The sequence below is a fragment of the Diabrotica virgifera genome, chromosome 10 (assembly GCF_917563875.1).
Source record: "Diabrotica virgifera virgifera chromosome 10, PGI_DIABVI_V3a".
NCBI classification, from domain to species: domain Eukaryota; kingdom Metazoa; phylum Arthropoda; class Insecta; order Coleoptera; family Chrysomelidae; genus Diabrotica; species Diabrotica virgifera.
In genome coordinates this window covers 154,892,218-154,911,040 of record NC_065452.1, presented here as the reverse complement: position 1 = coordinate 154,911,040, position 18,823 = coordinate 154,892,218, and the positions used below count along the sequence as shown (strand labels likewise).

The 18,823-nt window shown below is 33.1% G+C and overlaps 1 protein-coding gene across 1 annotated transcript in view; it reads right to left on the bottom strand.

Annotated features, from left to right (window-relative positions):
• Positions 1–1,721: 1,721 nt before the first annotated feature.
• The window catches only part of LOC114325440 (rho GTPase-activating protein 7-like), a 68,061-nt gene continuing 50,959 nt past the window's right edge, over positions 1,722–18,823 (bottom strand). Inside the window, exons 6-7 of the mRNA XM_050641268.1 lie at positions 3,089–3,747; positions 1,722–1,961 (exon numbers count right to left, since the gene is read on the bottom strand). Of these exons, the coding sequence (XP_050497225.1) occupies positions 1,862–1,961; positions 3,089–3,747 (759 nt within the window). The 3' untranslated portion in view covers positions 1,722–1,861. The remainder of the gene's footprint in view (positions 1,962–3,088; positions 3,748–18,823) is intronic.

The window sequence follows — 18,823 nt, the reverse complement described above, 5'->3', positions numbered from 1 at the left end:
AATATAAGAATTATGAATTATAATTGCCAAACATTTCTGTGGTTTAAAAAGTACTGACAAAACAATTTTTCGTCTTAAAATAATATAAATTCAATATATAGGGTAATTGATTAGTGTGATAAAGCTCAGTAGATCCGCTATAGTAATAGATAGCAATAAAAGTTACTAACAAAAAATGTAGCCAACTTTGAGCTTCATTTTATAAAATTAGAATGTTACAGGGTGTTCGATAACATAGTGATTAGTGGTAGACCAAACTTATGTTTTTTTAAATGGAACACCCTATATTTTATTTTAGATCATAAATCCTCTTAACTTCCCCATTACAAAAATATAAAGGTTTGTTATGTTATATAGGGCTTTCACAAAGTTATAACCAATTTCCTATGAAAATCGTAACAAGTTCAGCTCCCTGTATAAATAAAAATAAGCACAACAGCAATGGTTTATTGGTTCCATATTTTTGTGTTGATTGTGAAAATTTTTAAGAATTGTTGATATTGCTAATAATATTTATATCAAATACAGGGTGAGTCAAAACGCAAGTACATTAATTTCTCAGAAATTTTAAATGGAATACCCTGTATTTTATATCACTATCGAAAAGTACCATTACCGCAGGTACTTTAATTTTTGTATAATATTCCCTATGTCTAAATTTGTCAGTTTTCGAGATATTTTCATTTTTCAGAGCAAGTTATTAATTAGGGTGTTCTATTTAAAATTTCTGAGGAAAGAATGGACTTGCGATTTCACTCACCCTGTATTCGATATAAAGAAAATTAGCAATATCAACCATTTTTATAAATTTTGACAATTAACAAAATATATGGCACCAAGAAACCATTGCTTATTTTTACAGGGCACAACAGCTTATTTATACAGGGAGCTGAACTTATTACGATTTTCATAAAACTAACCAAAGTTCTTTGTAAATACCCTGTATAACATAACAAACCTTTATATTTTTGTGATGGGGAAGTTAAGAAGATTTCGAATATAAAATAAAATATAGGGTGTTCCATTAAAAAAAAAAAACAAAAGTTTGGTCTGCTACTATGTTATCGAACACCCTGTAACATTCTAACTAATTTTGTAATGTGAAGCTCAAAGTTGGCTACAATTTTTGTTATTAACTTTTATTGCTATCTATTACTATAGCGGATCTACTAAGCTTTATCACACTAATCAATCACCCTGATTTTATATTTACCTGTACATGTGTTCGAGGAAGCATAGGGAACAATATATTAAAGAATCAGCTGTCTTAAAATACTTTCTCGAAAACTTGCTAGCTCTTAGACCATAATATACTGCTTCTCCATTCTTCTATTAATTAAACTTAGCCAACTTGCTCCTGTCTCTCCTAATGCTCTGCACACTTCCCCAGGAATATCTGGTCCAACTGCTTTTCCTTTCTTTATTTTTTGGAGTGCTTGAACCACTTCCTCATTGGTTATTTTGGTGACCATTGCTGTTACTGCCTCCATTAACTCCACTGGTTTTCTGTAAAATTCTTCATTTAATGGACTGTCAAAGTATACATCTAATTTGATTGAAATTTTTTGCTTTTTTGCTCTCTGACCATTTTTATTTGTTAGCTTTTTATTTATATTTATAGTTTTATTTGTTAGTTATATGTATGTTATTTACTTCCATTATGATCAATAATTTCTCAGACAAACTGCATACTTTTTCAGAATTTATAAAAAAACAAACAATAAAAGTAACAATAAATAGATATTTATTTATCATATATAAAAGTATATAATGTATATAGTTTACTTCAAACTATGTATTATAAATTTTGTTATAAAAATAATAAATTATTTAACAGTCTTTGTGATTCATATTTGGTTCTCTAGCCGTTTGCATTTTGGTGAAAGGAGGTTTGTAAATTCTCTATAAAGAATCCACATAGATATCCGTAATTTTTGTGGTACCAGCCTGGACTTCTTCCCCTTAAAAATATAAAAAATATACAGATGTGGAAAATATAGTATGAAGATGTAAAATAAGTTTATTTATAAAAAGTTGGTATGCTAAAAATACAAACACCTAAACAACCAAATCGGATTCATGCAGAATTACCCCTTAAAGTTATACTTATTTAAAAACAACTTGTATTCTGCATTGGTGAAAAACAAGGCTAGTTGTAAAAGTACCTAAATTTTTTATCATGCAACATAAGCGAATGCATCAAAAAACAGAATGTTAAGAAAACATGAGAGTATAGTTGGATTTTAATTTCAGTATTTTACAAATGCTAGAATATGCCACAGGGTGACGCGAACTTGAAGAAAAAATCACAGTTTGATTGGTAGGTACACCCAGTATACAATGACAATTTACCTGTCTAGCAACAATATTATTAAAGCGATATTGATAAAAAATAAGGCTATAACATATTTAAAAAAAATCATTTAAATCGGACAACAGGTTTAAGAAATTCGAAACATTAAAAATTACCAATTTTTGGGGTGGTACGTTAATTTCTTGCAATTACAAAATTACTGCACAAATTACTTGTAAATTAATTACAATTGCAAATTACTGCAAAAATAAGGGTTTTTTGCAATTATCTCGGTGAATTGTTTATGTATTTTAATTTAGAAAATCAAAGATGATAAGGGAGATAATTAGTATTTTTTAAGTGTCAACACTGATGAATACATAAGAAATACATAAGTATAAAAAATATCTACCAAATAAATAAACGATCTAATAGAAACGAAAAAATCGGTTTATTTTGACGTTTATATTTCCAACTCCAAAATCGTTTTGTCTTTAATTTCCGAAGTAGAAATTAAAACATCAAAATAAACGTATTGTTACTGAAAATTATGATTAGTTCTCATTAAATAATATAGTAAATTACGTAAAAATGCGCTATATAATAGGAAACTAGTTTTAGAATCAAGGATCAAATAATTGAAAATTCAAGTGGAAAAATAACAACTGTATCACAATAAAAACAATATTTTTGCAGCGGTATATTGTAAAATAAACATGCAAGTAACTTTGAATATACGATGTTATGAAGGTGATGGGTAAGTTGAACTTCGAAGAAAAATGTATTAGTACTTACATGATGTCCACTCTGGAAAAGTGAATAATTTTGGATTTTCCAGATCCATATGGTTCAATAATGTACTTAGAAGCCAATACAATACTGTGAAATGTATTTGGTACTTTCAATCTTTCGGGATATTCGACGGAAGTTTCTACTATAGTACAAGAATCTGTGCTCAGATCTGACTTCCATGTTCGTATCACACAGTATTCTTCATTCGGTATGGGTCGGATTTGGGACTCGGAATTCGGGTCATTTAGACCGAGTATTAGCGTCGGTATGGGTATGACACTCTTCCTTATATACTGAAATATTTCAGTCTGGCTGCCTAACTGTTTAATTATTTTCGCTGCGAGAAGATCTGGATCCCAAATGTGACGTTCTCTAAGGATTCTGTTCTTAACTTCTGAAGGAGGTGCGTCCAGTTCTGCTGAAACTTTCCAGAATCTCAAGGGCAACCCATCTGATGCTTTTTTGTAGAAGATAGAAATTTTTGAATTTTTACATAGTGGGGATATTTCTTTCCAGCCTTTTGATTCTTTTATTAAGTTACTATGGCATTCTATTAAATATTCTCTCCAGCCTTCCTTATCGTCTCCTATGTCAGTAAATAATTTCGGCTTTATCTCTTTCATCTCACGTGAGGTGCACTGGTTGATAAAACGACGCGGAATCTAAAAATGCAATGAATAGAATTTTTAAAATATCATTTGACATATCATATTTGCTGACTTAATAACGTTGTTGATATTCATAGGCGTAACCAGGGGGGTTTGGGGGTTATAACCCCCCCCATTGGGATCTACTTTGAGCTCTATACGCGTAACACCATAATGTGTTGTTGACAAATCAAGCCATTTTAAAGTTGTAACACCCCCCCCCCCCCCTTAGAATCATTCTGGTTACGCCGTTGCTTGGGAAGCAGTAGAAAGACTCAGTGATGTGTTGAAAAACAAAAAGGTACCAATACATCTAAAGAAAATGGTATTCAACCAACAGTTGTATTCTACCAGTTATGACCTATGGAATTCAGACCATGACACTTACAGAGATATCAGCCAATAAATTGCGAACGACTCAGAGGGCGATCGAACGAATTATGCTAGGAGTACCTATCTCTGAGGGAGCATATACGAAATGAGGACGTGCGAAGCAGGATGAAGGTGGAAGATGTAATTGAAAGAATTGCGCAAATCAAATGGAACTGAGTAGGACACGTGGCACGACAAAACATCGAAAGGTGGACGAGAAACATTGTAAATTGGAGATCAAGCGAGCATAGGCCTAACCAGGGGGGGTTTTGGGGGTTGTAACCCCCCATTGGGATGTACTTTGAGCTCTATACGCTTAATAACATAGCCCTCAGAGACCTTCCAGTAGTTGTAACTCCCCCCTTTCAAGTAGTTGTAACCCCCCCCCCCTAGGATCATCCTGGTTAGGCATATGCAAGCGAGCACAGTCGTAATAGAGGAAGACCACAATAACGATGGCTAGACGACATCAAAACAAAAATGGGGAGAAACTGGCACCAAATAGTACAAAACAGAGAAGAATTGTGAACTCATGGGAAGGCCTTTGTCCAGGAGTGGATGCAAACAGGCTGAAGAAGAAGAGATTAACTTGGTTTGATTAGTTTATCCTAGAGAAATCATACTTTACTGAAATTCAGATGAATTCATTGCTGACTAATCAGGCATTATGTCACTTTTAAACCCCAATCAAAATTTATTTATTAATGAGAAAAACACTTTGTGTTCCTTAGATATTTTTGATGTGTGTACCTAGGTACTACCATTTACTGTTAATAACTCATTTCAAATTTTAATTTAGTCATGGAATGACTTCAGTATTTCGTAGAAAACTACAATAGTATATTGTGCAACAAGTGCAGAAAGGTACTAATTTCTCACGAGTTTGAAAAGTTGCGGTAAGAGCGCAAGCGAGTGAGAAATGACCCTTCTGCACGTGTTACACGCTATACTTTTTCTACAATCACAGTTTTTGCCAAAAATAAAAATCACAATTTCCAAACGAAGATTTATTATAATAATAAATTATAACTTTTAAACTCTATTTAATTAATGCTAATCAATTTAAATTCCATATACCTACACAAATTACACAGAAATCAGTTAAAAAATTAATGCACTGCCTTAACATGTTTGAATTTAAACCAGATTTAAACTATTTTAAATAATTATTATAAAATAATATCACATTCGACGTTATATTTATGCAGACACAGATTTCCACTATACCTACTTCATTCGACGTATGTTGCTGAGGTTGCTAAATTCTTATTGGTTAATTGATAATTATAAAATGTTTATTAAGAATAAAATTGTAAAATAAAACAGTTGTAACATTCATAATTTAATTTCTATACGATAATTAAGTAAGTATAATAACTGTCTTACAGGTTATATATTTGTCTACCACAGATGTAAACAGAAGATATAAAGCTACTCAGAATGAGGTAATCATTTGCAGAATACTAAATTTAAAGTTCAAAAATTATGTGTTAAATTAGCGAATTTTCCAGATTTCTCGGACATGAGATGTAGTAAATCGGTAGAAAAGTGCATTTTGAATTAATACTGGTTGTAGAAAAACAGTTTACTTTATTCACCATACCGTAATGTGATAATACCGGTTTTAACGTATGTATACGCAATTTTCTTTGCGCATCACAATACCATTGCTTGTCAAAATAATTTTAAAAGTTTATGTAACGTGTAACGTGAACAAGTTTGTCGATTTCGGCGTCCTTTCAAAGTGCATTATTCAAAATTTAGAGAATTGATGGAATTGGTAAGTTTTTAATCAAATAATAAGTACCTAAACTAATAGGAATTACATCATTTTTATTTAAAATATTCAAATACAGTGACATGCATGCGTATTATATTTCTTTTATAGAAAAACCTGACTAAATTGTTGGATTATGAAATATTGTTTTACTGCCATTTTAAGTTGTATTTCTAAATTATATTACAAGGTATTATTCTTATAAATGACTATATGAGATACATTTTTACATAATTCGATACATTTTTTAATCTGCATAATAGTATGACATACACTTATTAGTTTTTACATACATAGTTTTTAGACTTTACAAACTAGTGATTCATCTCAGTATTAATATGCCCGTTTTGCCATAAGTATAGTGATAATAAGGCGCCTTGTCGGTTTACTTGCTTTTTGTACTTTCAGCAAGTCTCCATAGCTTGACAATTACTCTTTCTGCTTCCGCTTCATCAAACTTATTTTTGTAGGGCGTCCTTTCTTACTTCTGCTTTTCATTCAATTATTGCTCCTAGCCAGGTATTTAAAATATTCCACTTGGTCTAGTTGTTTTCCATCTAGTTCTATTGCGTATGTCTTCTTCGTATTTGAAATTATCATTGTTTTTGTTTTGTCTGTAGTAATTTCCATATTTATGTCTGATAGTTCTTCTAGAATTTCAAGATTGTTCTGTAAGTCTTCTCTGTTTTCTGCTATCAGTAGGTACCATATCGCCTGCAAATATGTAGTAGCTCCGATAGTTGAATCTGTTTCATTTGCCAGTATAATGTTAGTTTTCTCATTCTTCTCTTGGCTTTCTTTATTGCTTCATCCAGTACCACTGAGAATAGCAGTGAACAACACATATCCCTGTTTGACGCCTTGACTTGTAGTAAATTCTCCTGTTTCCTCGTCATTGGTTCTTACTGTATTTGTATTATTTTGTACATATGTCATATCCTTTATTACTTCTATTCTGTGTCTGTCGACTCCCCTTTCTTTTAGTGTCTTCCATATGTTCTTTCTTCGAATTCTGTCAAACGCCTTTTCCAGGTAGATGAAGCATATACAGGGTGTTTGGTAAAGAATGGGGAATGGGCCATAGCTTAACCTTAGATTCCTGAAGTTAAAATAGGTCGATTTAAGCTAACTTACCTTAGTAAAAAAGTTGATAATAACCGAAATACAGGGTGTCAAAGTTAAACTTTTATTTTATTTATTTTTGAATATTTCCTGACAGGCATGGGATAACAACACGAAATTTGGAAAGCGGGGGTTTTTTGGGATGAGAAATCTAAATTCGCCACCAAAAATGATGTATTATCCAGAGGGCGCCACATACGTCTTTCAGTGCTCATTTAATACGTTCAGTTTTTTTTATCCCCCACTCCACATACTTTTTGAATCAAAATTTTTATTCTCTTAATATTTTTACTTAAAAAAGGTATACTATATTCATCTCGCTAAACTCAGCAGTTTTCGAGATAAACGCATTTTAAATCTGCGATACAACATATTTTTGTGCATATTATTGTAGTTAGACCTGAAAAATAAACTTGAAACCATAATAATTGTGCCAGTTCTCATATTTATGTCATTGCATTGCAAATTCCATTTGAAGAAATTTGAGATACATTTTTGTAAATTTTTATGGTTTTAAGTTATTTTTCGAGTGTAACTACAATGATAATACACAAAAAATTATGTTGCCTCGCAGATTTAAAATGCGATTATCTCAAAAACGGTTGAGTTTAACGAGATGAATGTAGTATACCTTTTTTAAGTAAAAATATTATATAATATAATATTATATATAATATAATATTATATATAATATAATTGAACCTATTTAATATTTAATAATTATTTTTCACTTATTTCGTCATTTCCCGTTAGAGGACAGTCTAACCACACTCCGCTGCAAATATTTTAATATACGCAGTTCTTCTTCGTTTCGTTATGATTCAATTCAGTCTACTTGCATAGCCTCTTTGAAAAAGGGTAGACCCTGAAACACGGTGTCAGAGGATGGCCAGAGACTCGAATTGAATCAAAACGAAAACGATTATTTTTTATTTAATAAGTGATGAAAGGCGTATGTGGTGCCCTCTGGACAATACTTCATTTTTGGTGGCGAATTTAGATTTCTCATCCCAAAAAACCCTGCGCTTACGTTTCGTGTTTTTATCCCATGCCTCTCAGGAAATATTCAAGAATAAATAAAATAAAAGTTTAACTTTGACACCCTGTTTTTCGGTTATTACCATCTTTTGTACTAAGGTAAGTTAGCTTAAATCGACCTATTTTAACCTCAGGAATCTAAGGTTAAGCTATGGCCCATTCTTTACCAAACACCCTGTTATTATATATCTCTCTAATTGATTACCTTCTCACTTACTTGTCTTATTGTGAATATTAGGTCTTGCGTGCTTCTGTCGTTTCTGAATCCACACTGTGTATCTTCCATAGTTGTTTCTATTTGGATTTTTATTCTTGTTTATATTATTCATCCGACGCCCTGAAGGGCACTAAGGATTATGAGAAAGAAAGAAAGAAAGAAAGTTTACATTATTCTTGCGAATACCTTCCCAGGAATACTTGATATGGTGATACCTCGGTAATTATTACAGTTGCTCTTGTCTCCCTTTTTGTCTATTGATAATATAATGTCTTTCTTCCAGTCCTTTGGTATTTCTGCTCTATTTATGATATCATTCATTAGTTATTTCATGCTGTCCATTCCTTCTATTCCCATGAATTTTATCATTTCCGGGGTGATATGATCCTTGCCTGGTGCTTTGCTGAATGTTACTCTTTCTATTGCTTTCTATAATTCCTCTCTTGTTATGGATTCCACTTGTTGTTCTTCATCCAATTCTTGAATATCCACTGTGTTGTTCATGTCTGCATGTGTTAGCTCTTTAAAATGTTTTCTCCATATTTTCATTATTTGTTTTTCTTCTGTTAGTACGTGTCCATCTGTCCATTCTTGTCTTTTATATTCGGCATCGTGTGCTCTTGCTTTTGTCTGAGTTGCTTTAATGCGCCGTAGAAGAGGTTTTGGTTTTCTCTATAATTTTTGTCCAAACCTCTTCCATGACCTTTCCTTTGCTACTTTCACTGTTATTTTAACCTCTTTCCTTTTTTCTTTATATACCTCGTAATCTTCCAGGTGCTTTGTGCTTAGGTATCTCTTCCATTTGTCTTTTTTGTTCTTTATTTTCTCTCGTATTTCGTCCGTCCACCATTACGTTCTCCTCATATTAGTATTTGCTATTTTTGCTTTCCCGCATATTTACTCAACTGCTTTGATTATACTGGTTTTTAGATATTCCCATTTTTCTTCTATATTTGTATTTTTTGGAATTTCTTCTTATACCTTTCCTCTTTTAATTTATAACTTTTTATTTTTTCGTTTACTATATTTCTTCTCTTTTCTTCTTTTTCCTCTGTTGTTCTTATTTTCATTATTACTAGATGATAATCACTGCCAATATCTAAGTCTCTTTTCACTTTCGTGTCTTGTACTCTTTACCATTTGCTGCTGCTTACCAAAAAGTAATCTATGATTAATTTTTCATTTCTGCTGTCTTGTACTCTCGTGTATTTGTGTACTTCTTTATATTTAAATCTTGTATTTGTTATAACTAGTTTGTTCTCCATACATATAGTATTTCTACTATTCTTTCACCATTTCTGTTTAGTATTCCTTCCCCCTCTTTTCCCATGCACTCTTCTATTCCGCTGTTTTTGTTTCCGACTCTACCGTTTAGATCTCTCACTACAATTATGTTTTCTTCGCCATTATTAATTTGCATTTGAAGCTCCTCGAAAAATTTATCTTTTTCTTCCTTTCTTGCATCTTCATTTACTCCGTAGGCTGGCCTTAATTATTGTCCATATTTCCTCGTCCATCAGTTTCAGTTTCACCGATAATATTCTCTGGTTAACATATGTATCTTCTATAACGTGTTGTAGTCTATTCTGTGCAATTATTATCCCGATTCCTTTTTTTGCTCTCTCCTTTGTATCCGCTCCTACTCAAAGTAACCAATATTCTTTGTGTATTTTCTTAAGACCTTTTCCTTTCATCTTCGTTTCCGTTATTCCTAGTATTTCTATTTTTTGTCTTATTATTTCTTCTACCAGTTTTTCCTCTTTGATACTTCTCACATTTCATGTTTCCATTTTATCTCTTCTTTTTTCTGCAATCGATCTTTCACTTTCTTCTTATTTTCATCCTTGTTTACATTTGCATCATCGTTTTCCCTATCGCTATTCCTATTCATTGCCTTGGTTGTCATTGTTGTGGGTCCGGTCTCATTATTTACTATTACTTTTTTGGAGTCCTTTCCCCGATATTTCTGGGGAATGTCCCCGATATGGAAATCTTAAATACCATCAAAACAAGAAAATTAGAATATCTCGGACATATTACACGTGGAGAGAGATACAACTTGCTCCAATTAATTATACAGGGAAAGATTCAAGGAAAAAGAAGCATTGGGAGACGCAGAATATCGTGGCTGCGCAGCCTGAGAGAATGGTACGGATGTACATCAAATTAACTTTTCAGAGCAGCCGTCTCTAAAATTCGAAAAGCTATGATGAATGTCGACCTCTGTTGCGATGATGGCATTTAATGAAAAAGATACATCCTTCCTTTGGACTCTGTCAAACGCCTTTTCCGGTCGATGAATCATATATGCATCATTCTTATTGATTACCTTCTCACTTACTTGTCTTATTGTGAATATTAGCTCTTGCGTGCTTCTGTCCTTCCCGAATCCACACTGTGTATCTTCCATAGTTGTCCTACTATTTTTTTAACTCCCAGCTCTGTTTGTCTCAATTTGTTTGGTAACCTTTCTGAATCATTCTTTCTAGATGTCCCAGCTACCTTATTTCCTGAACTTTTGCCGTTTTAGTTTGTAATTTTTTTTCTTTTTTTATGTCATTCATGAAAAGAGACAATTTTTAAATATTTTCTGATTTATTTCTTGTTTCTAGGCCGTTTCCTCGTTCACATCCAGACTGAATTATTTAAAATCTGAAAAAATTGACGAAACTGGTACTTAAGTAAATTATAAAATAAGTAAAATAATATTGATAAAAAACATCGTTTTTATTAAAATAATGTGACAAATGTGTATTACTTAAATTTTTTTTATAAAAAACATGATGATTTTGATCTTGTATTTTTTACTGGTATTCTAAGTTGTATTTTTGTAAGTCATATTAGGGGATATCATTCGCATATGAATAAAAATAATTAATAATAATTTTTGTATTGTAACAAATTGAAAACCTTGTCTAATTTGATATATTTTTTAATCTGTTACGAGCATGGGTTTTCCCATTTTCCCATGGGTTTTCAATGGTCTCTCTCTAATACTACCGGCTTCTATCTATTATATGAATATAGTCGCTAATATTTTTCTTCTAGCCCTAGTGCATCCAGAATATAACATAGGTCTTCTTAGGTTCTTCATCTATTTCTGTCTTGAAGTTTTTCTTCATCATTAACATCTTTCTTTGTGAATGTCTGCTCTAAGATTAGCTGCTGTTCTGTTCCGTTTCTGGCGACTAGATCTTGGTCATGTTCTGATTTTTAATATCCCTAGGTCTGTCTCAACTCCTTCTAATCACACATTCGCAGTCGGCCTCTGCTTCTTCTTCCTGCAGGTGTTCCTGTGGTTAACTTTTTAGAAATTGTGTTGTCTAGCATTTGTATTGTGTCCAGCCCATCTAAATCGCTGTTTTAATGAACGTTACGACATCTGGTTCATTGCTTCACTTCTCCTTTTCCTCCATAAGAAATTTTCCTTGTTTTTCTTCATATGTTTTGTCATCTTTCGGTGTCTCAGCGTGTTTAATTTAATTCCTCTTACAATTCATCTTTGCCGTTTGTAATACCTAGTTTTTGTATTGTGATTGTATCTGATCTTATTTCTGATCTGATGTATACTTCGTTATAGTCCTTGGTCCCACCATTAAAAAAAATATTACATTCCTCATGAGATGAGACTTTTTTTAATCAGTTATTCATGTGGAACCGGACAACTTTTATCGGTATGATGTAAGCATTTTTCCTTTATAAGTTAGCTGGATTTAAGCTGGCGGTATGCAATTCTATTACCTTGGATAAATCAGTGTCATGTCATAGTATGCACAGATTGTGAGATGTAAAGCAGATGTCTTACACTGGTTTTGAAGATAAGATCTCAAATAAGCAACTTGATTTACCATTTGGTCACCTGGCCTCCCCTACGCCCTACCCTAAATGTGATCCCGGATCCTAATAAGTAATGATCACTCTAACAATTAGTTCTTCTGGAAACGTTCCATGTTTTCCCTTTGGTTTATGTTTTATAAATTTGATTTTATTTTCGATTCTTTGAACGATTTTTAACTTTTAATTTCTGCATATATGACGGATGCACATTAATTTTATTTATTTAACAGTTTTATTTTTGTTCTAGTGCCGACTCAGTGTTGTGAGGAAATAGTGGAAATCGATTTATGGTTATGGCAGAAAAACTGGCCTACCATGGTAAGCTTCATCAATGAATTCATATTATTTATTGTACTCTTAATGTATATTTTGTAAATATTTATTTTGGAAGTCACTAGACATAATAACTTCAGATTGAAAAGGTGAAAAAGTCTGGTCCATTCGGAATACTATTAATTCCGATGAGATTTTTTTGCATAATCACTTCTTTCATAAGATACGTTAGAATTAGAAGGTTCAAGAGGTCCCCAATCGGGAAAGTGGTCCTAGTTTATTTAAACATTTTTTTTAAACAAATTCTAAAAATCAATGTTTTCGGCCCGGATAAAATTTTTAAGATTTTTTGGACCCGTGTAAATATTTCATTCATTTTTCTGGACCACGGAGTTTATGAATATTTTTGTTTATGACGATTTACTCGTTTTTTTATTTTACTAATTAAAAAAAAACTAAGTTTTCAATCTAATATCACATAAAACAACACCAAACGATGTTACTCTACATCCTACCAGATTGAAAATAATGGGAACCTTCTTTGGTAACATCTCCGAGGCTTCTACAATTTGCAAGCCATAACGGATTCTGAGACTAAGGAAGATGAGGGAATTTTACAATTTATAAATTCACGTCCCATCTGCTCAGCGAGGTAAAGTTCCAACGAGAATGGTTCCCTTCGTACTCCAATCAGAGTGAACTTTTAAATCAAAAATGAATATCGATTTTCAATTTCGTTGCAATACGAAACTATAGCCGCATCATTATTCCAGTCCAATCAGAGACTGCAGCAAGCACCTCTACCGGTTTCGAAACTTATTAGTCTCTCATCAGGAGGCATATATGCTGCTCTCTCTGGCCCAACTAGGACAAACCCCGGCGTGCAGTCACGGATTGCAACGAACGAAATGGCAGAGATGCCCTAGCGGCAACTGCTAGCAAAAACTAAGTTTTCAATCTAATAGAACATAAAACAACACCATCGATGTTACTCTACATCGTACCAGATTGCAAACAATGGGAACCTTCTCGTTAGAACTTTACCGCGCTGAGCAGATGAGACGTGAATTCTAAATTGTAAAATTCCCTCATCTTCCTTAGTCTCAGCATTCGTTATGGCTTGCAAATTGTAGAAGCCTCGGGGGTGCTACCAGAGAAGGTTCCCATTGTTTTCAGTCTGGTGGGATGTAGAGTAACATTATGTTGTTTTATATGCCATTAGAAATCGGAAAAATCTATCGGAATCGGAAAAACTATTCCGCATGATACACAAAATGTTTGAGAGAGCACTGAATGGAGAAGACTTACCACCGGCAGAATGGACTCAAGCATATATGACATCAATATATAAGAAAGGAAATAGAAAAAACTGCGAAAACTATCGAGGAATCAGCATAATATCATCTATAGGCAGACTGTATGGAAAGACCATAAAGGAAAAATTAGAAATATATATACAGGATAAAATCGGAGAAGACCAGGCAGGATTCACAGCGGGGAAAGCATGCTTGAATCACATCTATACGGTCGAACAACTAATAGAAAAACGAATGGCCAAAAATAGATCCGTCCATCTGGCATTTGTAGACCTTAAGAAAGCGTATGACTCGATACCTAGAACCAAGCTATGGGAAGCAATGGAAGACATCGAAATCCCACGAAGATTAATAAAAGCAGTAAAGGCACTCTACAAAAATAACACAGTAGCTATCAAAATGGGCAATCGAATATGCAGTCCATTTAAGACGACAAAGGGACTACTACAGGGCTGCTCCACATCCCCTACCCTATTCAAAATAATCCTGGAAAAGACCCTGAAACCATGGAAAAGAAAGTGCGAAGGAATGAGTATCTATATACCCTAAGTTTTGCTGACGACTAAATAGTGATCGCACAAGACGAAGATGACTTCAGTTTTATGATGAGGAAACTGGAACAGAAATATACAAAGAATGGGATAGAAATAAACTTAAAGAAAACTGAATAACCAACAAAGAAATAAAACAACTGGAAATAGATGAAGGTAAACAAATCAAAGGAACAGATAAGTACAAGTATTTTTGTTGTATAATATCAAACAAAGAAACAACTGAGGAAGATATAAAAAATAGACTAGGACAAACAAGAGACTGCATACGAAAATTGAACCCGATACTGTGGGATAAGAACATCAGCATAAAAACAAAAAGAAGAATATATAATACCATGACAAGAAGTATCCTCACTTATGGGTGTGAAAATTGGACAATAAATAAGAAAACCAAAAATAAAATAAGAGCGACAGAGATGGAATTCCTAAGGAGAAGCTGCAGAATAACAAGGAGAGATAGAATAAATAACATAGAGATTAAGAGAAGAATGGGAGTGAACTCAGACATAATAGACTACATCGAACAGAAGAGATTAACCCGATACGGACATGTCAGAAGAGCAGACCAAAATCGGTGGATAAACCGAATAACAGAGTGGAGCCCGATAGGAAAAGAAGAGAGGCAGACCCCGAAGATCCTTCAGAGATGAAGTAGACGAAGCAATGGAGAGAAGAAAACTACAGGAAGGGGACTGGCAAGACAGAAAGAGCTGGAGAGAACGGTTGAGTGAAGGAATACAGTGAAAACTGTGGAAATTCTTAGTATATATATTATATATATATATATATATATATATATATATATATATATATATATATATATATATATATATATATATATATTGATGTGATCTTTATTATTGATATGAGATAATATTCTTATATGTCACTTAATTTAATCAATGTATTAATACTAATCTAATTAACTAACCAGATCACATATCAATATGTTTTCAATCTCAGGGCGAATTATAAATTAATTACTTACTTTCGTGGCTTCAAATATTTCTTAATGGTTCCTAATCGGGATAGAAAAGAAAAGAGTAAAAAAAAATACACATATGGGTTACAATTATAATCAAAATATTTTTTATTTTATTTAAAAGGCAATCAATGCTTAATATTTGCTATTTCTTATTATTCTTAAACATAACATTTACAAATGGGAATCTTATTTCCTTTTGGTTTTCAATTGAAAGTTTTTATTAACATTTAACTATTAGGAGTTATTAGCAACAACTCTATTTAAGTTTGATGAAGCTTATCTGATATTATTGATTGTTATTCAATTTTTATGTGGAATTTAATACGAAAAACCCATACATTCATGTCCAAACAAATGAGACTGACCTTTTCCTGGTGAACTGAAAATGTCCTCACACAAAACCCGTTCCTGCTATCCTTGGCTGCGATCAAACCTCGTCCTGGCTTCCAGTAATGTACTCCTTTGAAAAACTAGCTCGAATAGCTCTCGTTCCTGCTTCGGTCGTGATGCTGTGTTCTACCTTTTTTGAAACTGCTATCAGCTACCGGGACACTCTTGGCTCAAGGAGGTTCTTTTACTCTCGACCTGGCCTACTTCTCGTTCCACGATAGATACTCCACACTCACGGAACTACACCGGCTTTTCTCACTCTCCGTACACTACCGTCTACTACTCGACTTCACTTCTCGACAGCTCAAAACATTCTGCCCTCACTTTGTCATCCATTCCCCTACTTTCTAAATATCCCTTCCAGATTCACAAATCAATCTTCCACCACCAACTCTCATTCGTAATATTCCTCAAAACCAATTTTTAATCTTTCTAAATATGCTTAATGGATTTCAAAAGAAAATATTTAATTCCCATTCTAAAATATTTTCTAACTATTTACAAATTTTAATGACCTATTCTCTCTTTCAAATGAGTCTTATTTAGCATAGGCTAATGATCGAAACCTTCCGCGAAAAACGATAATGAACTATCATCTATTTCACTGAGTTTTATTTAGCATAGGCTAATGATCGACCTTCCGAGAAGAACGATAATGGTACGCGTCATTCACTTTGTTTATCTAAGCACATTGTTCCGAGTTTCGTACGCTTATTCTAATCACTTCTTAAAATTAAATATAACAATTTGTTGTATACAGGGTGTTCTAAATTTATATGCCCGTGGTTGAGAAAATTGAAAATATTTTATATTAAATTGAATTTTGTTTATAATTATCAAATTTTAATTTTTATATCAAATAGAAATATAACAAATCCCCGCCTTGTATTCGATAAAATTTATCTGCATTTTTAAATAAATTTTCTCGAGGCAAAACCAACTCCCTGTATATTTCCTTACTTTAATCTACGTCTTATACCCCTTCTTCTTGTATTACTCTAATTAGTCCCACCTGTAGAGTAATTGTTTCCTTATTTTCAGTGTCCTCATCCTGTGTTAGAGTGTCGGCTATTATGTTGTCTTTCCCTTTTTCCCATATTAATCTTCTGTCTTTTTCCTCCGATTTTTCACATACTTTTATCGTGTATTCTGCATCCTCGTTTTCATATGCCTCCTCTTCAAATGCCACTGTTTCGATCATATCTTTTTCGCTTTCATTTTTTTGCTTTATTTCTTCTTCTCCTGCGCTCGTCTCTTCTTTTGAGGAATCCCAGGTTTCCTTTGTTTCTGATACTCTCAAATTTTCTTCTTCTGGGCTCAACTCTTCTTTTGAGGAGCCACAGGTTTCATTTTCTTTTGTCTTTTTCTGACTTTTTCTCCCTTTTCTTCTTTGTCCTTGCTTCGTTGCCAAATTCATTTCCACTGTTTGTTCTTTACCTGATTCGTCCGTATTTTGTTTCTCCTGTTCCTTGTCCTGTTCTTCTTCTTTTTCTTCTGTTAGATTCATCGTATTATTTTTAAAATTTATCACTACATGTTTTTCTGCCAATTCGTCAACTCCTACTATCATGTCATGTGACATGTTTGGCATTATTACACATTGTAGTGCATACATCTTCTTACCCAGTCGTACCATTACTCGTATGCCTTCAATTATAGTTGCCAATGTCCGTTTGTTTGCGCCCACTAAATTTACCCTAGGTATTTTATAAATTAAATTTGTTAAGTTAACTTCTTCTATTAGTTTTCTGTTGACCAATGTTATTTCAGATCCAGTGTCTATCATAATTTTAATTGGTTTCTCGTTGATAAATCCATCCACAAATTTTAAATTAACTCCATTTTTCTTTTCGTTGTTTCCTGCCAATTTAATAAACTCCTTGGGGTGACAAAAGATTCCTGTTTGATTTTTGGTTTTTAGTGAGCGCCGTCGTGAAAAGACGCCGGTTGCTCATCGTTGTTTATATTTTCGTCATAATGTCTCTCTCCGTCATATTCATCTGTCTGGGTATTATTTACTTCTCTTCTATTTTCTCTTGATCTGTCGGATCTGTTTCGGTTTTCTCGATATCCCTGTTCATTTTGTCTACCATTATTTCTGTTTTCTTGATTTGAGCGTGTGGTGTTTCTATTCTGGTATTCTCGATTTCTGTCCTCATTCCATTGCCTATTTCTTTGTTCATAATTTCCTCTTCCGTTGTCTCTATTTTCGTTTTCCCTTCTGGGATTAAAATCTCGTCTTGTATAGTCCCTCCTATTTTGATTTCTATCTCTGTAATCTTGTGTTTCTCGGGGCCTGTAATCTTCTCGCGACCTTCTTGATTTTCTTTCTCTTAGACGTGATTCTCTTATTTGTAGGAATTGGCATAAACTATCTATGTCTTTGTAATTTTGCAATGTGATATGGTCTTCCAGCGTTTCCTCGAAATGTCTTGCAATCAGTTCGACTAATTGTTCCGATGAGTAATTATATTGTAAATGTTTTGCATTATTGTAAATTTGCAAAGCATATGTCCTTTCTGATACACCCATCCTATCATTGTATTTCCCATTTTGCAATTCCTTGTTAATTTCCAATTGTTGGACCTTTCCCCAGAAATAATTCAAAAATTTTTGTTCAAATTGTTGCCAATTGCCGAATTCTTCTTCTTTACTATCGAACCATAGGCTTGCTTCATATTTGAGATGGTTTCTGATAGTTTCTTTTGCTGTATCTAAATTTCCGATGTGTTGTATTTTCTTTTTCAGGCTATTAATGAACGGCACTGGGTGTAATCTTCTTACATCCCCGCCAAACCTTATCTTCACGTCATCTGTGCTATGTATAACCATTTCTCTTCTTTCTCCGACATTTTGTTGCGTATTGATTTCCGCAATCTTTCTTTCCACTTCTTCTATGTCTGCTTGAATGGCGTTTTGCAACTTGTTTTCCAAACTTTCCATTTCTTTTTTCTGGCAATTCGTTAACTCCTTCATTTTATTTTGAATTTTCATTTCTTGTTCTTTCATGTGGTCCTTCATTCTCATTTCTTGTTTTTGCATGTGATCTTTAATTTTCATTTCATACTTTTCTATGCGTTCCTCTATTTTCTTATTGTTCTCTTCTATCGCTTGTTTTGTTTCCTGTTGATTGTCATCCATTTTTTTCTCCACTTTATCCATTTTCTGATCCAATTTTTGTTGTGTTTCATCCATTTTTCGATCCACTTT